This window comes from Heloderma suspectum, chromosome 1 (assembly GCF_057233095.1).
Source record: "Heloderma suspectum isolate Gila_16-S chromosome 1, 16-S_ref, whole genome shotgun sequence".
Taxonomy (NCBI): domain Eukaryota; kingdom Metazoa; phylum Chordata; class Lepidosauria; order Squamata; family Helodermatidae; genus Heloderma; species Heloderma suspectum.
Window position 1 is genome coordinate 106,328,759 of NC_139458.1, and position 22,855 is coordinate 106,351,613.

Consider the following 22,855-nt stretch of genomic DNA (forward strand, 5'->3'; position numbering starts at 1 on the left):
CAGATGATAAAGCAATCAGTTTGTAAGCAACTTGAAAACAATGCAGTGATTACTCAAAGCCAACATGGATTTGTCAAGAACAAGTCCTGCCAGACGAATCTGATCTCATTTTTTGATTAGGTCACTTCCCTTGTGGACTGTGGGAACGCTGTGGACATAATATACCTCGACTTCAGCAAAGCTTTCGACAAAGTGCCCCATGATATCCTGATGAGCAAACTAGCTCAAAGTGGGCTTGATGAAACAACTGTCGGGTGGGTCCACAGTTGGCTACAGAATTGGACTCAAAGAGTGCTTATCAATGGGATCTTCTCAAACTGGGGAGAGGTAACGAGCGGGGTACTGCAGGGCTCAGTCCTGGGCCCAGTGCTCTTCAACATTTGTGTTAATGACTTGGAGGAGGAGGTGCAGGGAATGCTGATCAAATTTGCAGATGACACAAAATTAGCGGGATAGCTAATACCTTGGAAGACAGAAACAGAATTCAAAGTGATTGTGATAGGCTGGAGTGCTGGGCAGAAAACAACAGAATGACATTTCATAGGGATAAATGCCAAGTTCTGCACCTAGGAAAAAGAAGCCAAATGCACAGTTACAAGATGGGGGATACGTGGCTCAACCACACTACAAGCGAGCAGGATCTTGGAATTGTTGTAGATCACAAGCGGAATATGAGCCAACAATGTGATATGGCTACAAAAAAGGCCAATGCTATTTTGGGCTGCATTAATAGAAGCATAGCTTCCAAATCCCAGGAAGTACTAGTTCCCCTCTACTCAGCACTGGTTAGGCCTCATCGGGAGTACTGTGTCCAGTTCTGGGCACCATGCTTTAAGAAGGATGCAGACAAGCTGGAGAGGGTTCAGAGGATGGCAACAAAGATGATCAGGGGCCTGGAAACAAAGTCCTATGAAGAGAGACTGAAAGAACTGGGAATGTATAGCCTTGAGAAGAGAAGACTGAGGGGAGATACGATAGCGCTCTTCAAGTCCTTGAAAGGTTGTCACAGAGAGGAAGGCCAGCATCTTTTCTCGATCATCCCAGAGTGAAAGACACGGAATAATGGGCTCAAGTTACAGGAACCCAGATTCTGGATGAACATCAGGAAAAACCTGATGTAATATGACAATGGAACCCATTACCTAGGGAGGTGGTGGGCTCTCCCACACTAGAGGCATTCAAGATGAGGCTGGACAGCCATCTGTCGGGGATGCTCTGACTTGGATTCCTCCACTGAGCTGGGGGTTGGACTCGACGGTCTTATAGGCCCCTTCCAACCCTACTATTCTATGATTCTATGAAGTCCTGTCATGGAAATGAAGGTCCGCTCACGTAACGCTGGATTTTGATACTGAATATATGAAATAATAATGCCATTGCTCTCCCCTTTTCATGTATACATTTACAAAGTTAGGTAAAACAAACTTTTAAAGACCTTTCTGAAATAATTTCTGATTGCTATTGTTTGCATACAAACTCTGTATGTATGAATGTAAAGTAGAATACAATGGCATTACTGTTTCATATGTACTCGGTAAATTCACAATTCTGGCAGGCTTTGTTTGAAAAGCCACACTGCACATAGTTAAACTATGGAATGTAGTTGATGTCCACCAACTTTGATGACTTTAAGAGAGGGTGAGACAAATCCATGGAGGAGAATACTATCAATGGCTACTAGTCAGGATGGCTACATGCTACCACTAGAATCACCGGCAGCATGCCTATGAATACCAGCTGCTAGGGAACAACCATGGAAGAGGCCTATTGCTCCCATGTCCTGCTTGTGGCTTCCCAGAGGCATCTGCTTGACAACTTTGGGTAATAGGGTGCTGAACTAGATATGTGTTTGGGCTGATCCTGCACAGCTTAAATTCTTATATTACTTATGTTCTGTTTTTTAATTCTTATATGTAGTTTTTTAGAGCCAAAACAGACATTACTTTAAATATATATCTATTTAAATTAGGATGTAGCAGCTACATCTTTTGTTCATTTTTACTGTACAGTAGGCACAGAGGCCCTGATCTGGATCTTAAAACCCTCCACCTGATGCTAGGGTCCTGATCCAAATTGGGGCCGCTCCACCTACTCTAGAGTAAGAATGAACAAGAGACGTAGCTGCTAGACACAGATTTAAAGTACTGTCTGTTCTTACCCTTACAAAGGCCTGAAAGCCAGAATAACTACATTAGTACCAGCTAATAAATATATATTAGATGGCACTGCCCAGCTTAATATAACTCAAAAGAAAACCTTCAATTTTTTCCTAAAACATGTCCCCAAAGGAGAATAGCTTAGTTCCATTTTGAACAAAGGTGAATTAAGGATACAACATGTTTGAAATCTAGTAATAACTCCCCTTTATTGACATTTTTATATTAAAATGTGATTTTTTAAACAACCTAAACATTAAGATTTTAAAATTATAGTTAATTGCTTCAATGGCCCTAGTTATCAGTTATCTTTGGAGTATTTTGAAAACATTCCTGTTATGAACCAACTCAATTTGAGATTTTGCAGTTAATTCACATTTGACATTAGATATACTTCAGCAGTATTTTATTAGTACAATATAATATATCATATTATCCACAGTTTGGCTTATTTTTCAGTATGTTTAAGATGGTCTACATATTCAGCAAAATCACATGGTAGTATTCTGCCTAAAGTCTAGACTATTCTACTTCAGTCTACAGTGTGTGTGTGTGTGTGTGTGTGTGTGAGAGAGAGAGAGAGAGAGAGAGAGAGAGAGAGAGAGATTTTGAAGGCTTTCCTATAAAATTAAAACTCCCTACACATATATTAGCACATGCAAGAAAGACATAAACGCTAAAACTCTTTCGCTCAATGATGCTGAACTTTTCTTCAACCCTATGGGGACATAGCGCTCCCTTCCTACTACCACATGTCAATTCCCCCTCCCTGCAATGGTTTGACCATGGTTAATACTCAAGTAGGATTGGCCTCATAACCAGAGTTTGAAATCAGGGTTTAGTAGTTAAGACACTTATGTGGTGTGGCGGATTATGGGAGTTCTAATTTGTTTAAGGACTCTAGCAACTGTTGGGAGTCCTTAAATGAACTACCCTCCCAGAATTCACAACAGAGAGAGCAGGGAAACCCATTGTTTTGCCTGTCATAGCCACTGCCACTTCTCCTGCTTTTAAGATGGAGGTAAGCAAGTGAGGCAGGTGTGTATTAGCACTTGGGATGGAACAGAGCTTCCTCTTCTATGCACTCAGAAGAGGAAGTTCGGGGTTAGAAGACAAGTATCCAGTTTCAAGTCTGGTCCTCCAAGCTCCCCAAGTTCAATTCTGAGCTATGCTCAGATGAACACTCATGCTATCCTAGTGAGCAACAAGTACAGCTTCATCCTGAAGTTGCACCAAAAGAGTATATGTTGTTGTTGTTTTTCTCAACAGCCTGCAAGGGGGAGTCCAACATGATTTCCTTTTGTATAATTTGGTATTCTGCCAATGGCAATTGTCTAAAACTGGTTTCATTTGCCGATTCCTAACACACACATACACACTCAGAGAGAGAGAGAGAGAGAGAGATTGTAATAGTATTTTAGACTACCTAAACACCATCACTGAGAGAAATGCTCAACCACATCTTTTAAATGGACCTGCTCCTGTACCTTTAACAGCAGACTGGAGGTGCAAAAAACAAGCAGCCATCCTCAATATTTTATCTCCATGACAGGACCTAATATTTTCCTGCATATTGGATTGCCTTTGCAGGTGCAAAAATTGCTGTCATGTTGCATGGTTCATAAGATCCTTGTATGAAGATCCTCTGTACATAATTTGCAAAATATATTCCTTGATTTCCTATCACTTATATTTTTAAGCCTCAGGTTTTAGAGTTCTGTTAAAACAAACACACTCCAGTTATAAGGTATTATTTGCAAATCTCAAGCACCATGACATAGAAAGACAAGAACACTTCAATGGAACTGGTAATTAACAGCAAACATTAACATAATTGTCACTTCAGTCACTTAAGAAGCTGTAACGATTTGCATCTTATTTATATTCTCCAACAGAAAAGTTTTCCCACCTTCACCTCAAAGGCTGCCATCACTGTTTTTACAGCTGGCCTTACGGAAGCACTTGTTTATTAATGGCTCTGTGCTTCTAATATAGCTGTTACGGTGTGTCTTCTCTAGTCAGTCAGTTAGATAGATTCTGGAAATCATTTAAACATATCTAGGTAGAGGAGCCATTTGTCAAAGTAAGGGCTCCCAAAACTATGCATTCCTGTTACTAAAAAAAGTAGGGAGGGAAGGAAGGAAGGAAGGAAACAATATTTTACTGCCAAGATAGACTGCCTATACCAGTGCGTCCCAAGAATTACTTAGCATTAATTTATACATGGCGTAAAGACTTCCTTTATACAGTAGCCAAAATGAAATTTCAGAAAACATATTCTAATTGCAGCAGTACCAGACAGTCCATTGGGGAAGTCTTGAGACAGAAGAATATTTAGCATGTCTCCCAAGAGAAAGAGCAATAGATCTTTCATATACAGAATCTGATTGTTCTGTAAAAAAAAAAACCCAGATATTCTGAAACGGCATTAACACAGAAGTAAAACTTGGTCAATACAATATGGTTTAGTGTGGGAAGCATCTACACTAGAAAAAATATTGTTTTTCTTTTTCAGACAAGTGTAACAACGAAGACATTTCACTTTCTAGTCGCAGTCAAAGTGTCATCAGTGCCCTCAAGCAATGGGTTACGTACACTTTTTACCTTGAGATAAAAGTCAGTATCTTGTGATAACATTTTTACCCAAGGTTATTTAAGATAACATCTTCTGAATACATCCAGCACCTGAGTAACTCAGTAAGAATACAAAGGTTTCTCAGGGCCAAACTGGACTTGACATTAAATGCCTATTTATATTTAACAGCGAGTTTTGTGTTGTTGCTTTTAAAAATGAAAATAGCATCATTCCTGTCCACCCAGCTGAGACTATTTGTATTTTTTTTAACTTAACCATTAAATACAATGGGCAGTATCTAAACATGTCTTTCCGCTAGCGCAAATGACATTGTGCTAGCAGAAACTAGGTTCCAAACTATGTGCAAGAGAAGAATACAACTATAGTTATATTTTCACAAGCATGGGTGTGCAACTAGTTGCACATTACACTTGCACAACTGGTTGCGCATTACATTTGTGCAACCATAAGGTGAAATGGAAAGATGCAGTGGAGGTCTGCTAGTGCTCTTTGAGTTTACAGACTAACACCGTTGGATACTGCCCAGTGTCATGTCCAGTTCTCTGTCTTACTCGCACCTTGCTATGTTTTTCTTATCTAATCCTGTCTCAGTTATTTACCTTCCTCCAGTCCCCATCAACTTCCTGTTCCCTTTCCCTCCATCCATACCAGAAGTGATGTGGGTTTTCCAGAAATTTTTCCAAAGCAAATTAGGTTCATTTCATAGGAGAAGATTCAGTTCACATCAGAAAATGTTCTGATGCACACCCAGTTTTGGTCTACAATTCCTATCATCTCTCACTATTGGCTATGATGGCTAGAGCTGATAAGAAGCACAGCCAAAACATCTGGATGGCTACAAATTGCCAATCTTGCCATAGAGACATCTAATTTAGCCTGTTTATTTTACTTATATTTAGTAAATAAAGCTTTTTTTAAAAAGACCCCAAGTTAATTTTTGTCCCAATACACAACAAGTATTTGACCTTAAATATCTGAGGAAGGAAATTAAAGGATACCTAGTATGATTTAGGGCGCAATCCTATGCATGTTTAGACAGAGACAAGGCCTACAACTCCCAGCATTCCCCACCCAGCATATAAATTGTCTTTACATTTTAACAAGTATCCTGATAAACATTTCTACATAATATAACATTTAAATGTGGAATTCTTTTAAGAGTGGAATTCTATGCATGTTTAGAGAAAAAAAAAGTCCTAAACTCCCAGTATTTCCCAGCCAGCCATGCTGCCTGGGGAATGTTGGGAGTTGTAGGCCTTGTCTCTGTCTAAACATGTACATGATTGAGCCCTTAGGGTCCTATCCTATTCATGTTTAGAGAAAAAAGTCCTATAACTCCCAAGATTCCCAGCCACCATGGCTGGCTAGAGAATACTGGGAGATGTAGGACTTTTTTTCTCTAAACATGCATAGAATTCCACTCTTAAATGTTATATTATGTAAAAATGTTTATCAGAATACTTGTAAAAATGTAAAGACAATACCATGTACTTCCCTAACATTGTTTAAATTTAAGAAAAAAAACCCAAATGTACTGAAAATTGTTGACACAACTTAATTTTAGCAACCCAAGGAATGTGCATGATATGCTGACAACCACTCATCCATTTCAACAGAGTTCACCTCTCTTTCACTAAGCTTGTTGGGCACCTTCATGTTCACTGTCAGTACTTATTATTTCCATTTCACCCTGAAACATATATATATATTTCAATGACACACATGTATTCTCTTACATACTTGCTAAGGATCATCATCTGAAAACTTTACTTACAACTGTGAAACTGCCAAGCTTGCCTAATATTGTATTTGCAACTGGTATACAATCATTTTTATTAATTAACTTAAGAATGGAAAATTTTCTGTGGAAAAATAAAGCATCAGAAAAATTTCCATTGTGGAAAATTTTCTGCACCACGTCACTGCATACCACTCCTCTAGGTACCAATACACTTCCCTTCTGACCCATCATCCATCCTCTGGCAATATGCCTCCTTCAAATACATGCACACCATGTTGGCCTTTTTGTTGTCCAGTCAAGTGTAATTCTTTGTAGACCCATTCCATTCCTAACAGCAGGTTGATATAATCTTGGGACCTAAAATAAATAGGGTTCATCAAATTTAGGGATGCAGTTTAAGTGTTTTTGTTTCCTGTGACAAATTTGAACATTCAAATTTGAATTAAAAGCATGGCTTTTAAAAATATATATTTCACTGATAATTATGTTGCTTAGTTTATCTCAGCAAGTTCCAACTAAGAATCAAAGTAAATCTGAAACTTTGATTTTACTGCAGTTGTCTGTTAATAATGTATTCACAAACGCGAATAGCAAATAACAATTTTCAGCTGCTAGATTTACAAATAATGTAGCATAAATTATTAAACAGCTATCAGAAAACTGAATTCACAAGATTACAAGTAAATTACAACACTGAAAACAGCTTGTAGGCATTGAAAGTTTAGTTTGGAAATGTAACAAAAGAGTTTAATTCATATTCCCATTTTACATACGTATCTCTTCCCTCTAAATTAGCCCTTTCAACTTAAATAAGTGCTATCTTTCACCTTCTGGTTTGGCAATCTCTCTCAGATGCTTTGGCTGGATATTTGTACTGGCCTCAGGCCCCACCTCAGCCCTTTAGCCTATACCTGTCTGCAGCATGCACCAGAAGAACAGTCACCTTGGACTATTGCAGAAAACACAGCAAAGCCTATTGGCACATTAAAGATTAGCATGTTTAGTATGGCATATGCTGTTGTGTAATATAATCTACTTCATCAGATGCATCAAAGGTTATTTTCAGTAGGCAGGTATATATACAGAAGTATATATAAACACATCAGTTTATAGGGAAAAATGGGGCCAAATGGCAATGAAATGCAAAGGGTACAGTCTATAACAATCCAATTAAAGCTTAAATGTATGCAAAATGAGTACATTGGCAGTTGACTTGATAACAGCAAAAACAACCTGTAGTGGGGCAGGAAACCATGACCAAATAGAAGGGGCTGGCTCACACATAATACTAAACCAGGGTCTAGCTGCTAAACTCTAGCACTGCACAGCTGAACATGAGGGAATTTGTGCAAAATTATCAGGCTCACACACTTCCCACTGCTATTTTTGGTAAGTTTCTAAACAAGCCATTTCAAACTATGGGTTGTGAAGCTGGCTTGTTAAACTAACCAGTTTGTTTTAAACCCGGACCCCTGGTTCATATGTAATGCTAAGTGAGGACTCGTTACAAATTAAACTAAACTCAGATTAAGTCCGTTTGACAAGAGCATGGGAGGAGGAAGAAAGTGGAGTAACATGCAAGCTCAACACTACACTCGGACATCCATTTTCATCTGTGTAGCTAGCTCTAAGCTATGATTTAGTGCTATGTGCAAATTAACTCATAGAATCAAACCTTTTGATAAGGTCTGATTGAAGTTGTTACAGATTGTACTCTACATTTCATTAGCATTTTATCCCATGTTTCCCCACTATGCTCATACCTTCCCATTACATGCATACCATCCTACAGACACTAACATTTCATGCATCCTAGGAAGTGGACTCTAGTCCATAAGAGTTTATGCCATAATAAATGTGGTAGTCTTTAAATAACCGATTCCTCCAGGTACATTCCATGCCCCATAATAACAGACAAATTCACCACAGAAGCATTATTGTGGGCTACAATATAGAAACATTTGCTGATAAGAAAATGCAAATTTTTACCATGTCTCCACCAGACTCCATCAACACCATGCTTTCCTCTGCAAGATGTGCTCAAATTAAGTTATTTCCGCAATCTGCAACAGTTTCCTAAAACAATCCCCTAGTCAACCCAAGATGTATCTGCACCATTTTCTTTATGGAGGATGTACCTGATTCATCTTTAGGGAGAAGTCAGGCATACTCAGTCTAATAAAGGAAATAAAAAATGTCAGGACTAGATGCTGCCTACTAGCCCAGCGGAACCAGAGGATTAATTAGCAAGTCAAACAGAACACTAATAGCCAGTAGGAAGCATTGCTCAGAAAGCTGCCCATTTTTCTTGTAATAAAGAAAATAAAGACAGTAATTCTAGGAACCTTGATTAACCCCCTAGTATGGGTAATTACAATGAGGTGAGGGTTTGCTACCCTTGCATTAACATAAGTTGCTGCATGTTGGTTTTCGGTGACCTAGCAATTCCTGTGATACTGTGAATAAATGCTAACATGAGGGTTTTGAGGCTCAAGCCCTGTTAGTAGCAAATAGCAAACCTTCACTCAGTGGTTGCTTGACCAGAGAAAATTCATTTTCTACCACACAAGACAAGCCCAGGAGACATTCAGTTGAGCAAGCATTTTCTTAACTCATTCTAACATAATGCTCACATTCACCAACAATTATGGCTAAGCCAAAGCAAGAGAATAAGAGCAATGACAGAGCCCTAAATACTGTCTGTCACCTAGCCTGGGCCTTACAGCTGTATACAACATAAAATAAAAAGGCTCTGTAATAGATGGGGCACTGCCGACCAATTTTAAATTGAATTACACAGCCTGCTAATCTTTATGATGAGATAAAATTTCTTTGAACACCACACATTATGCTAAAATCTGCAGTGCTTTCTCCACCAGCCCAAATCTCTTTTTCAAGGCTGGACCTCCACAATTCTGCATTTTGTTTTTATTGTATATGTGAATGCATCCATATGTTGTATTTTTCTCCCTAGATGCAGTGGATGAGAAATGCAGAAACTGTATATAAATAAGTCAACAATACATGGGAAATAAATGAAATGTATTCTTCTAGCGACATTTACTTAATATTGAAGGACACAAATCTAATAGAAGTGTGTAGGGAATTCTGAGTAATCTGTGTGAGTCTTTCTCATGGTTATTCACCACAGTTAATCTAAATTTGTGATATGTTCTTTGTAACTGTTTCCATCATATAATGTATATTTAGCTGTTTGATTTCTTGAAACCAGCCTATGCTACTTTTAAACCAACTCCAGTAATAGTTCCAAGAAACTCATGCCATGAGAAAGATCATGTTCATAAACGGATATATTTCCCAATGGGGCCTCTTCCTTTCATTTCACCATTAACTTCTGCAGTAGTTACGCTATAATTCTAGGAAAACCTGAATAGGAGAGAATCTAAGGTAATTACTTCTGAATAAATGCAAATACAGACCTTGGGAAAAAAAAGGATAAAAATCCTATGCATCTCTTCTCAGAAGTAAGTCCCACTGAATTCTACAGAGCTTACTTCCAAGTAGGCGTGTGTAGAATTGCAGCCTAATGATCCTTAATTCAACCAACATTTGCTCTAGCTGTTAGTGGAATTACAGGGAGGACCTCCTGGGCATTTGAAACCGAGTTGCATTTACTCATATCCCTGCTGATATCTTTGACTCAGCATGGTTCACCAACAAAACATCAGCAATATAAAACACATCAAAATATGTTTTCAAATATGGAGAATTAAATTATTTTAATATCTATACGCAGTCTTTTAATACATGCCTAAATAGCTACAGATTTCTTGAAATGCCCATGCTTGGATTTTAGCAGACCTCCAAGAGGAAGTAGTTCCGCAGATGGGAAGTAGCAACTAAGAATGCCTTTCTCCAAACCATAGCTGTTGTTATTTGTGCAAAGTAAGCACTATCAAACGTTCTCCTGAAGATTCCTATTATTATATAAGGATCAAGGCCTTTGAAATGAGACACCCTCCATCTAATAAATGAAAGTAGAGCCCTAGAAAGGGAAATCATTTCTAAAGATGTAGTAAAACTAACGAAGGGCCCCAGGACATTTAAACCTAATCAGCACTTTCGTTCAATCACAGCTATTGAAGGCATGCAAAATTTGTATCAAGACCGGAGAGTTGAATGTGGCAAAATGACTCTTTACAGTAAATCTTTATTCTGGATGTAACAAATGAAGCAATACAGAGTAAAATAAGTGCCAGATGGTAAGCACCAAAATGAGAAAATAAATCAAACTACCCCCCCCACAAAAAACCTTGTTTCCTATTGTGATATTTTCAAATTGCCTTTTGCTTTTATCTAGCTTAGAATATTAAATGAATTCATCAGTATTACTCTATTTTTCATGAATATGGATCTTCAAAAAAAACTACATACAATAGCTAGATGCTGCTAATTGTGAGGGCTGTTCCTTATTTTAGATTATTTTCACTCATTATAAATTAGGCAACCCCACAAAACGTTGTTTGTATATTTCATCACTCTGCAGAACAGAAATATGTAGCTTTGCTGTGTCCTGCATTTTTGCAATGCTGTGCCTTCCATCCTAAGCAAAGCATATATGCCTGCATCAGTGGCTATGGACAAGACAAAATACTGGGTCTCCAATCTGAAAATATCTGCAGGATAAAAATATTAAAACAAATAGGTAAGATAAAATTGGCAATAAAAACTGAGTTAAAATTAAATACATTTTAAAGACTAAATATCAATTCATAATACTTATTATCAATTCAGGTTTTCTTCATTTACTCAAGTAGTATATCCCATTAACTATATTCCGTGAGGAAAGCAGAGTCTGGTTTCAAACCCAAATGAATATGCTATATTGAAAGGGAGAAAAGATTGAGGAATCAGAAATGCCATAGAGGAATATAAAGAGATTGCTAACATCCTAATCATATATGCTCCAATCAGGCAAGGGCAATCCATAATGGAAGCAGAACTCTGGAGGTACACCCTAGCTGGATCAGGAACTGCACAAAAAGGCATTACAGATTGCCACTATAGTACTGATCCTTGTTGGGTGGATGCGGGGGGACTGAATCCAGTTCCCTCTTCCCTACTGAACAAGTAGTCTGTGCTGTCAGCACCAATCAATTATTTCAGTTGTAGGTGCCTGAATGATGTATTGGATACATAGCTTTATTCTAATGTACTGGATATAAATTATCCAAAGTAAATATTTTAAAGCAGGAAACTCTGTAAGGCAACACAGACTCAAAACATTTTATCACATTTTTGCATGACCTAGCAGATGCAAATTTGGATTAAAACTGATCATCTGCTCATATCTGCTCACAGTGAACTGCCACCTTATCTCTGCCCCCCAACTGTTATCATCCAGGTTAAACCAAATGCTTCTATTTTCTCTAATCCCAAAAGTCTCATATCAGCATGACTTCAAGCCTTCGCACATAGACACGTATCTTGAGATATAGCTTATATCTATATCTAACATTTAAACCAAAAAAGGGAGAAAAACATTACAGAGGGTCAACGAAGCCTCAATAATAGCTTCATTTCTGTTAATGAGTCATGATTTCTCTGATTAAAAAGTACATTCAGACCAGATTTGTCTTTCATTTATACCAGTGCATTTGTACTGAAACCAATGTGGGTGGCCAATGTTTAACTAAGGAGACAGCAGCCCAAAACAAAAAATAAAGTGTTATTGGGTTGTGTCCAATGGTGTTATTTCACTAGCACAAAGCTTTTCCCACTTGTGGAAACCCTGTTTTTATACCTGCACAAGTGTCAAATCCAATACTTTGATTTTTTTCATGAAAGATGTTGCTAAAGCTGTTGCACAAGGCACTGAACGAGCTGTTCTGCCAATCACTGTATGAGGCGTTGCATAACTCATTACAACTTCTCTAGATTAGGTGTTGCTTGCGCTTCTTGTGCTAACTCTGACACCAGTTGTGCAACCATGCTTGTGGAACGATGCCACTGTTATAATTTCTCTGCTACTTTAACGCTGGATATAATCCAATATGTTTCATCTCCCCTAGACAGAAAAATTGGACTATCACAGAAAAATATACCTACAGAAAAACATTTTTTGCAATTTAAAGAGAGATACAAATGATCATTAAACAAACCAAATTGGCCACATACTACAGCAAGTCCACCAACATCTACTAAAAGTTAGTATATTTATGCCAGTAACACTCTGCAGACAACGATAATACAGGAAAATGCTAAAGAGCTGTAAGTTTGACAGTTCCACTGCAGTCATCTGCACCACTAAAGGGCAAGTTTAAGTTTAAGTTTAAATTTAAACTGAAAAGCAGCTTGACGGCATCAGTGTATGCATATCCAATGGAGAATTTAAAGAAGCCTCTTCAGAATGTTCCTGCTTTTTTCCTTTGTTTTACCTAACCAAGGTCTGAGCAACACAGAGCATGTGCAAACTTACCACTTCCCAGCAGGACTTGCCCTTTCCTTTCACTTTGAACATGCATTCTTTTGGTTCAACTATACCAGGCAGTGCTGGCTCCAGGTTTTGGAGGGCCCTTGGGTAAGACACCCTCAATGCCACCCCTCCCTCAGTGAGTCTCCCTTCTCACTGCCACTGTGACCAAGTGCTATTGCTCCTCATCCTCATCATTGCTATCGCTTGCTTGCTTGACAGGTAGAGAGCACTGAAAGTAGGCAGTGGCATCTACTGCTCCTCCTCCTCACCACTATCACTGTCTGGCCCAGAGTGAGAGGTAGGTGAACAAGCAGGCTGCAACGGTAAAAAGGAGGAGCAATTCCATGGGACTTTTATCAAGGGGGCCCTGCTGGGGTACTCGGCAGGTGCCAACCATGCCTACACTTGACACTGGCCCTGACACCAGGGATAGGTAACATGCGGCCTGCAGGCCACATGTGCCCCCCCGCAATCTGTTGTGTGCCCCCCAAGTATCCGAGGCAGGGGGTTGTGGCCCCCAGACCCTTCGAAGTTGCCCTCCTCTGAACTGCACAATGCAACTGCATTAGAGGTGAGTTTTAATTAGGATGCTTTCAAGAAGCATCCCATGTAGTGCTCATAACATAAGAAAACTAGGGCCAGCCTAACTGTACAAGCAATGCAAACGTTTGCTTGGGGCAGGATTATTTTTAGGGGGGTGTAATACAAGAAGTGTGCTCCAGGATCCCTTGTGATATTGCAGAGGATGCAACGTCTGGCTCACACATCTTGGATGTCCTGAAAAACCAAGTATAGTTGCTTGGGGTGGCAAAATGTCCCTGAAGAAAATGTAGTACTAAAGAGAAATCACAACAACAATAGCACCTCGAAATTCACTTTAATAAACAACCCTTGCATTTCACAGTCCATTTGATACTTACATTTTTTTAAGTCACTTCCAGGTACACAACAGATGAAAAGATACTTTGTATAATGCTACAAATGCAATCACATACTCGACAGTGCAATCTTATGCATGTCTACTGGCAAGTAAATCCCATCGAGTTCAATCCCAGATAAGTGTATATACAGTTAGAGCCTACGAGTCTTGTTTGTTCTATATACAACTGAATGCAAACAGTAAGAATGTGCATTGTGATATAATAATATAGGTTGAGAAAAATATACTGGCTATCACATAATAATTTTAATTCTACCCTCATCCCATAATGCTGTGCTTACTGCAAGGTCAGTTAAGTTACTATAAGAGATTTTTAATGAAAACAATTATAAATTTAAAATAACTGTGTTTAAAGCATTTAACAGTCACTGGGGTCAAGTGATTACAGCAGTTACAAGACCCCTGGGATATGCTCACACCAAAACAAAGTGAATAAATTACCTCAGCAGGCATGTGTAATCACTAAGTGACCACAAAGGTCATGCAGTGTACAAGCCCAGACGACTTTCATGCAAAACCAATAAAAATTTATCAGTTAAGGAAAAGAAGAAAAAAACTGGAGGAAAAAAGTCAGGGGATAGTTACTAAACAGCAGAGGCAGGATGCAGAAGGTTAGGCTTGGTTAATGGGATACAGAGGTGGCAAAAGAAACATTGAGGGGGGAAAGAAGAAACTTCGGTTAGCTGCATTGAAGACCAAATCTTAAAACTGTTTGCTCAGCCAAACCCCTACGCAGACTTTTCTACTTAGATAAATTCGTGGAGGATAAGAGTATCAATGCGTACTAGTTATGATGGCTATATGCTACCTCCAGTATCAGGGTCAGTGTGCCTTGTATGCTGGTTGCAGGGGAACACAAGCGGGTGCTACTGCACTCATGTCATACGTGTGTGTTTCCCACAAGCAGCTGCTTGGCCACTGTGTGAATAGAATGCTGTACTAGATAGGCCATTGGTCTGATCCAGCATGGCTCTTCTTATGTTCTACTTAGAACAATATAAAAGTGGCACTTGTCATTTATTAATGATTACTATTATTATTTATAATGATCTGGACCCTGGTCTGAAGTGTTTTGTCTGGACAATGGAAGATTAAGGGGAGAATATCTGAAGGACTGTCATGCAGAAAATGGAGCAGGCTTCTTCTCAGTTACTAGAACCAATGGGTGGAAATTGCACGGAAGCAGATATTGGCTAAACATTAGGGGAAACTTACTAATGGAACAAGCCGTCTGAGAGTGGAACAGATGGCCTTGGGAGGTGGTGGGCTTTCCTTTGCTGGAGATATTTAAGCAGAAGCCAGACAGCCACCTGGCAGGGATGTTACAGATGCATCCTGCTTTGCAAATCCTGGATTGAATTAGATGACCTCCAAGGTCCCCCTTGGAGGTAGTATCCCCTTCCAGAAACCAGCATCTTTATGCATGTTGGGGCTTTCCCCTGGAAACACTATATTGTGGCTGTGCACGGACCTGGGCTGGCCATGCGTGGACCTGGGCTGGCAGGGCTGGCAGGGCTGGCGGCACGGGCATCACCCCTATTGGATACTACTCTACGATTCTAAGAAAAGAATCTGATGTCTCTGAAAAAGAACCAAGTATTGTTAATAGTATGCATTCGGAAATGAATAGGAAATAGATTACTCTCTCTCTCTGCTTCCCATGAAGAGAGCAGAAGGCAAAACAATGATATGTCCAGGGAATGCATAAGCTTTTGTTACCATCAAATTCCTTCTAGGTTGCCTTACCAGGGTAGGATGAAACACTGGATGGTACTGGGAGGCTGTTGCTTCACCCTATCTCCTTTGGCTAGCAGGATGCCTCAAGGATCCACCTTGGGTCCCATGTAATGTAACATCTATATTAAAATGTTGGTAGGAAGTCTGGAAACGCTGAGGCATGGTGTATCCTTCTCATCAGAATGCTGATAATACCAAACTCTCTCTACTTTCCATCTAATCCTAGGGAGGCAATGGAAGTTCTGAATAGGTGTCTTAAACTGGTGATGGGCTGGATGAAAGTGAACAAAGTGAAAGTGAATCTAGAAAAAAATGGAAGTATTGTGGGTTCGAAAAAGAATATGGCCAACCTTAGAATAAGTGTACATCTGTTGAATAGGACTGAAACCTGAAGGCTCATGTCTGCATTCTCTGTGTTCCTGGATGCCCAAGTGGTGGCGATGGCCAAAAGTGTATTTTACCAGTTTAGGCTAGTGCACCAGCTGCATCTTTCCAGGATAAGAATGACCTAGCCATAACTCATGCCTTAGTGATATCCAGATTACATTACTGTGAAGTGCTGGTTGCAACTGGTGCAAAATCCAGCTGTCAGACTTCTGACTGAAGTGGGAGAATTTTAGGACAACTTGGGATGCAATCCTATGCATGTCTGGACAGAAAAGTAGTCCTACTTTTTAGCTATGCTGGCTGGGGAATGTTGGGAGTTGTAGGACTTTTTTCTGTCTAACCATGCATAGAATTACACCCTTAACTGCCTTCCATTTGGTTTCCAGGCTCAATTCAAAATGCTGGTTTTGACCTTTAAAGTCCAGGTTCCTCTGCCATCTGGCATTCAGTGGGTGACTACCTGGGACAGTGGCTTTTCAGCAGTGGTATCTAGACTGTGCAACAACCTTCCTGGGCAGTTTACTGCTGATTTGTAGACGTTGGGCTAAGACAGTTCTTGTTCAGAGAGCTTTTCATTTATTAATTAAGGGAGCAATCCTATGGTTGCTAGTCAGAGGCCTAAGATATGTGGTTCCCGGAGAACCGACCTCCCCCCCTTCTGCACTGCCTCACAGGCAGCGTGGAACAGCCCTGTGCTCCACCCTCGGAAGAGGAGCACAGAGCGGCCAAAATGGGGGGGGAGGTGGAAATGCCGGTACGACACATCCTATGTGTTGTCCAGCAGCCTCCTCCCCCGCTCCGCCTTCCCATGGCTAGACAGCCGAAATCGGCTCTCTAACCGCAAATGCAGGGAAGGAGAAGCGCAGAGGGAACGGTCCCCTTTGTGCTTCTCCTGCCCTGCATTGGATAGGTGGTCGCCTCCGAGTTCGGGGGCGGCCGCCTATCCCTATAGGATTGCACCCTAAATTTATTAGATCATAACAAACTTCTCTAAGCATTTTACAAAAACATAATAATATGAATACAAATAAGTTCGCAATAAAAATCAACAATAAAACTAATAAATGTGCCAACACAGCATAGAATACAATATCAGATATAAGGTAAAACCAGATTGCAGGGACTAAAATAATAAAACACAAAAATACTAAAATGTTTAAAAATACTTCTAAAACTTTAAAAGACTTTTAGGGCACAATCCTATGCATGTTCAGACAGGAAGAAGTCCTACAGCTCCCACCATTCCCCAGCCAGTCATGCTTGCTAGGGAATGCTGGGGATTGTTGGACTTTTTGCTGTCTAAATACGCACAAGATTGTGCCATTAAAAACTTTAAAAGCCTGGGAGAATAGAAAAGAAAGTTGAAGGGATTGGGTCTCATTGGTTGTCCTTGATAGGTTTTCTGCTGCTGAATTAAGTAGCCCTTATTCTCTGGCTAAGAACAGGATAGAAACTGACTGCAGTTCTGCTCTGAGGGACCTGGAGATTAAGTAATGTTTGAAGAAGGGCAATTAGGAGGGGATTTTGTAATTGTATTTGATTTTCATTTTGTAAAACCATCCTGGAATCAAAACTTGATGAATGGGTGTATAAAAATATTTGAATGAATGAATGAATGAATGGGGTTGAATCCAGAGATGATCGAGTAGAACTCCACTTGTCCAACTGGGTTTTTCTGGCTCCCCACCCCCAAAGCTCCCCTTGTGGGGGTCAACAGACCCTCCAGAACAGTGTGGGGTCAACCACAGAGGATTGCTGAGGGACAACGAAATGAGAGGAATTCAGCAGAGCTGGCATGCACAGACTGAAGTACTTTTCCATTCACGCAAGATTCCAAGCTATAAATATTACGTAGTCACTTGCTAATCCTAACTCAAGTTACACAGTTCTCCTCTACACTATATCAGAAAGAGGGGATAGGGAGCTTTATCCTTATGAAGCACGGCTTTAACTCAAAACAAAAGGTACAATAAGTATAATAATAATTGAGAATTGTCTTTTAATTATTATCACCCTGTAAGTGCTACACTATTAGCACTCAAACCGAGTACTTGAGCCTCCAAAGGCAAGGGAGAGAGAAGCAAGAGGAAAACAACATCAAAAATAAGACAAAGAATGAAGAAAGAATCAAACAGGAATGGAGAAGATGGTCAGTAGGGACAGAGAGAGGGAAGGCGCAAAGGCCAGAATGTGAAAGAGCAGCTATTTTATACTTCTGTTTTAAAAAGGTAACTTTTAAAACTCCTTTTATGACCCCAAATTTCACTTCTCTTATCTCCCCAAGGGCCTTCCAAAGGAATCCGATGGGATTTAATGATGCCATTAGGGGTCTTTAGAGACAGGGTCACCAGACACAAGTCATATGAGTGTGCAATGTCAGAGCCATGCTTTAAAAGACTTTTTGTATAATGATACCGTCTCATTTTGACAACAATTTTTTTTTAGAAGGCCAGCTCGTTCTTTAGGGTCATCTTGCCATTTTAGTCTTCTTACCACCCTCTGGCTGGTTTTATCTAATCTCCCCAAGTCTCCTACCCACATACAATTGGCCTCAGGATTTCATGCAGGACCACAATACCTGTCAACATGAGTATCCCCTTGCCCTGATGTAGTGCAGTCCCTGCCGTTTATCATTTTACTTGTTGAACCGTCATGTCAACTTATTAGTGGCTTGCTAAGATCAATGGGCTGCTGGGATATACTTAGCATAATTCAGCCCTACAACAGGTGCCTTGCTCCTTGGAGATGGTGTAAAGCATAAGAGGAGCCATCAGTCATCAGGAGGTTAATATGCCTGTACCCCTTTATCTGAAACATATGTTCATCCCACAGTATTATGCTGCTGCAAAAAGCCCCTTTTGAGCCACATTGTCTTCTGCATAAAGTAGAAGAAATAGTAGCATTTTGCAGTTTCTCTTTTGCACACGTCCAGAAACTTGGGTATCCTTCAGGACATGCAAAGCAGAGTTGCCATCCAACTATTCAGCTTTTGTCATCATGGGATGCCAGATGACCAAGCACCAGGTGCTGAAAATATTAGATCACACAATATAAAACCATGCTTAATTAACAGAATCGTATTTTGACTACACAGGTAACATAACAAGAAGACAAGGTGGCAGGGTGAATGCTCTTCAAAGCTCTACCACAGTTAGGAGGCTGAAAGTGACACTTGGATAGCAAAGGTTAATTGGGGTCACCACAATGCAGCAATTCCTTACCTAACCAGTCATTAAACTTCTTAACCTCAGACGGCAGCCCCAACTCAGTGAAATCGCCTGTATGAAGCAAGATGTCCCCATAAGGCATCTGGATTCCATCTGTTCTGGAGTGTGTGTCTGAGATGCAGACAAACCGTGTGTGGCCTGCTGGCTTCGGGGTGTCGTATGGAATAGGGTCGACCCTAAAGCAAACATAAGAGATCCCATTAAAATTAAACTTGCTACACACGTTTCATTTATTTATTACATTTCTATAGCACCCAATAGCCAAAACTCTCTTTGAACAAACTGATCATATCGGGCAGAGTTCACTCAAAAAGTAGGTGGAGGATTTCCATAGGGTTCAATAAGGCCCTGTTATGCACAAGCCCATGCGCGGGCAGCACAATGGGATGTTAGAGGGAGTGGAAGATCCGAACACACGATATATCCCTATCTGGATATCTTGACCCAATGCATGTTAGTTACGCTCTTAGCACCAGTAACTTCTATGGATGCAAGGAATATAGAGGGGCATGTACAGACTGTCCATTCCTCTGTTGGCCCATTATACTGTCTGTGTATCCAGGCACACACATAGCGGTAAGAGGGGGAAAATATATATGCTGATATATATCAGCATAACACACCATAAATGAATGAATGAATGAATGAATGAATATCTTATCTGTCTCTGTGCGTGTGTCAAACACATACAGCATTATACACTGTTTCTCAGGAAGAATGGATAATGCGCATTTTGTTGTTACTTTTGTTAAACAGTACTATTTATCAATTATTTAGATTCTTGCATCAATAAAGTGATTAAGGGTGCAATCCTGTGCTTTTTTAGACAGAAAAAAGTCCTACAGTTCCCAGCATGCCCCAGCCAGCCATATTGGCTGGGGCATGCTGGGAGTTGTAGGTCTTTTTTCTGTCTGAAGATAGATAGGATCGCGCCCTTACAGTTTTTTTGCCTTACAGCAAACTAATTGTTTATCTCATGAAGCACCCTGAATTCAAAAGATAGAGCCAAATGTACTAGTCATGAAAATATTTCAAAAATTACATGATGAATGTGTTGTACTCATAACTAAATTAAGGTGCCAATATTTATAAAGATAATCTGATAAGATGGATTTTGGAAGTGCTGACTACAGATATGGAACTTCTCTCTTAAATTACTAGTGACACCATTTGTGGTATTTAGGATGCAATCCTACACTGACCTGGATGTAAGTCCCACTGATCTCAATGGGGCTTACTTCTGAGGAGACATGTATAGCATTGTGCTGTAAGTGAACAGAAGCATGCAGCATTAACAAATGAAACGTCTTCATACATGCCATGCCATGACAAACAAACACACACACACCCCATAAAAGCTTATTTGTCTATCAAAACTTTTAATCACATACTGATCTACTAAAATGGTGCTAACACAGACAGACTAAAAGATTATAATTGGGTAAAATCCAATTTAAGTCCTACTTAAAGTTAACGACTAACTTAACCTCCATTCATTTCAGTGGATCTACTATAAGTAGGACTTATGTTGGATTTTACCCTGTATATGCAAGAACAGCACTTCTAATTCATCTGGAATATCTATGATCCCTTGGTTTCAAACTCATGATTACTAACACGGGTTGGAATCCCCATTTAACCCATAAGCATAATGGTGATGTTGCTGCAGAGGATGACATGGCAGGATGTAGCAACTGCTTTTATATGGGAAGAGAAGGACAGGAAGGTATTAAACACGACAGACCCATTAAAGTTCAAAACTAAACCAGGCTCAGAAAAATGGCCGTGAGTTTTGTTATGAGACCGAAATTTCTTCAATATTAGACTTGGAATTATTTTTCCATTTTTCACTAGTGTCCCTTAACCATGCAAGAAGTTAGAAAATATAAAAGGGAAATTATTCCACTATTACCAGAATGTAGCGCATAAGAATTATTGCAAGTTGTTAAATAACTTGTAAGGGATGGCATCTACATTTTTCTACCTGTTTTTGTGGGTCCTTCTCCTCTTAAGATGGCAAAGGAATTATCTACATTTACTGTATTTGCTTACACTTGCTAATATTTTTAAAGGGAAAAAAAAACCAAAATAATGGGTACACTGAATAATTATATGGCCCATATAATTGTTCAGCTATCTTAAATGTAAGATACAATTAATGGATTTTCACACACACACACTATTCTTAAATTAATAAGGGTGTTATCACAGACAAAATTCACGGAGACCGTACTGCCAACCTAGGCACGACTATGATTAAACATGCTAGCATATGTTTATCTGGTGCCTGCCTGCCTGCCTGCCTGCGTAATAACAAAGGGTTTCTGTTTGTTTGTTTGTTTCCATTTCTAGAAAATCATGACAGTGTAAACATATGGTCCTCTAGGGTTACAATCTTAATATCCTCCAGAAAATGAACTTTTGCTTTCATTGCTCTCGAGCAGCCTTCTCCAACCCTGTGCCCTCTCATCCTGAATGGGAGTTACAGTCTATCATTTATGAGCTGCACATCTGAAGGGCACCAGCTTGGAGAAGGCTGTTCTAGAAATTCTTGTTTAGGTCAGTCTCTCTACATTAGGGATGAATAGATTCATCAGGACTATGACACTCCCATTTGCTTATATTTGTTGTTTATTCGGTCAGTCGCTTCCGACTCTTCGTGACTTCATGGACCAGCCCACGCCAGAGCTTCGTGTTGGCCGTCGCCACCCCCAGCTCCCCCAAGGTCGAGTCCGTCACCTCCAGAATATCATCCATCCATCTTGCCCTTGGTCGGCCCCTCTTCCTTTTGCCTTCCACTTTCCCTAGCATCAGCATCTTCTCCAGGGTATCGTGTCTTCTCATTATGTGGACAAAGTACTTCAGTTTTGCCTTTCATATCATTCCCTCAAGTGAGCAGTCTGGCTTTATTTCGTGGAGTCTGGTTTGATCTTCTTGCAGTCCAAGGCACTCTCAGAATTTTCCTCCAGCACCACAGTTCAAAAGCATCTATCTTCCTTCGCTCAGCCTTCCTTATGGTCCAGCTCTAGCAGCCATAGGCTACTTCCACTGTATTTCCCTAGCTCCCTCCAGCTCATTTCCAAATCCATTTGCTACTTTCAATTTTCAAACTCTTTCCGCCCGGGGGGGGGGGGGGGATTAGACGCCGTAGCTGTGCAAAGGTAGTTTTCTGCTTCATGCCATAACTAACCTAAATGGGGCAAAATATTCCCAATATAGTTAAAGTTTGTATCTTTCTCCTCCTAAAAATGTGGCAGAGTTGTCTATTTTACTTGCACTGGAGCTGCTTCACTGCTTTTAAAATCATAAATATATACAAATTTCAAGGCAAAGCAGTAAAGCAGATGATAAATTATGAAAATTTCATGACAGTGGACTTTGGAACATGCACACTTGCACAAGTCCGAAATTGGGGGGGGGGGGGCTTTTAAAAATGTGAACACATTCACAACACTCTCCGTTGTCCTTCTCAATTTTTAGGAGCATGGGGTGGAGGGCACTTATAAGGGATGAGGAAGGATGGCGGCAGCACTAGGGAGATGAGCAGCAGCAGGAGTTTTCACTGCTCTTGCCAGGTGACTCTCCAGCCATTCCCGACAACCCACAATGAAGTCGCCCAGCTGAGTTCAGACGTC

The 22,855-nt window shown here is 40.0% G+C and overlaps 1 protein-coding gene across 4 annotated transcripts in view; it reads right to left on the bottom strand.

Annotated features, from left to right (window-relative positions):
- Positions 1-22,855, bottom strand: part of MPPED2 (metallophosphoesterase domain containing 2) — a 171,148-nt gene that overhangs the window by 97,346 nt on the left and 50,947 nt on the right. For all 4 annotated transcript variants that reach the window (XM_084852867.1, XM_084852885.1, XM_084852893.1 and 1 more), the window contains exon 3: positions 19,215-19,396. In XM_084852867.1, coding sequence (XP_084708993.1) covers positions 19,215-19,396 — 182 coding nt within the window. The remainder of the gene's footprint in view (positions 1-19,214; positions 19,397-22,855) is intronic.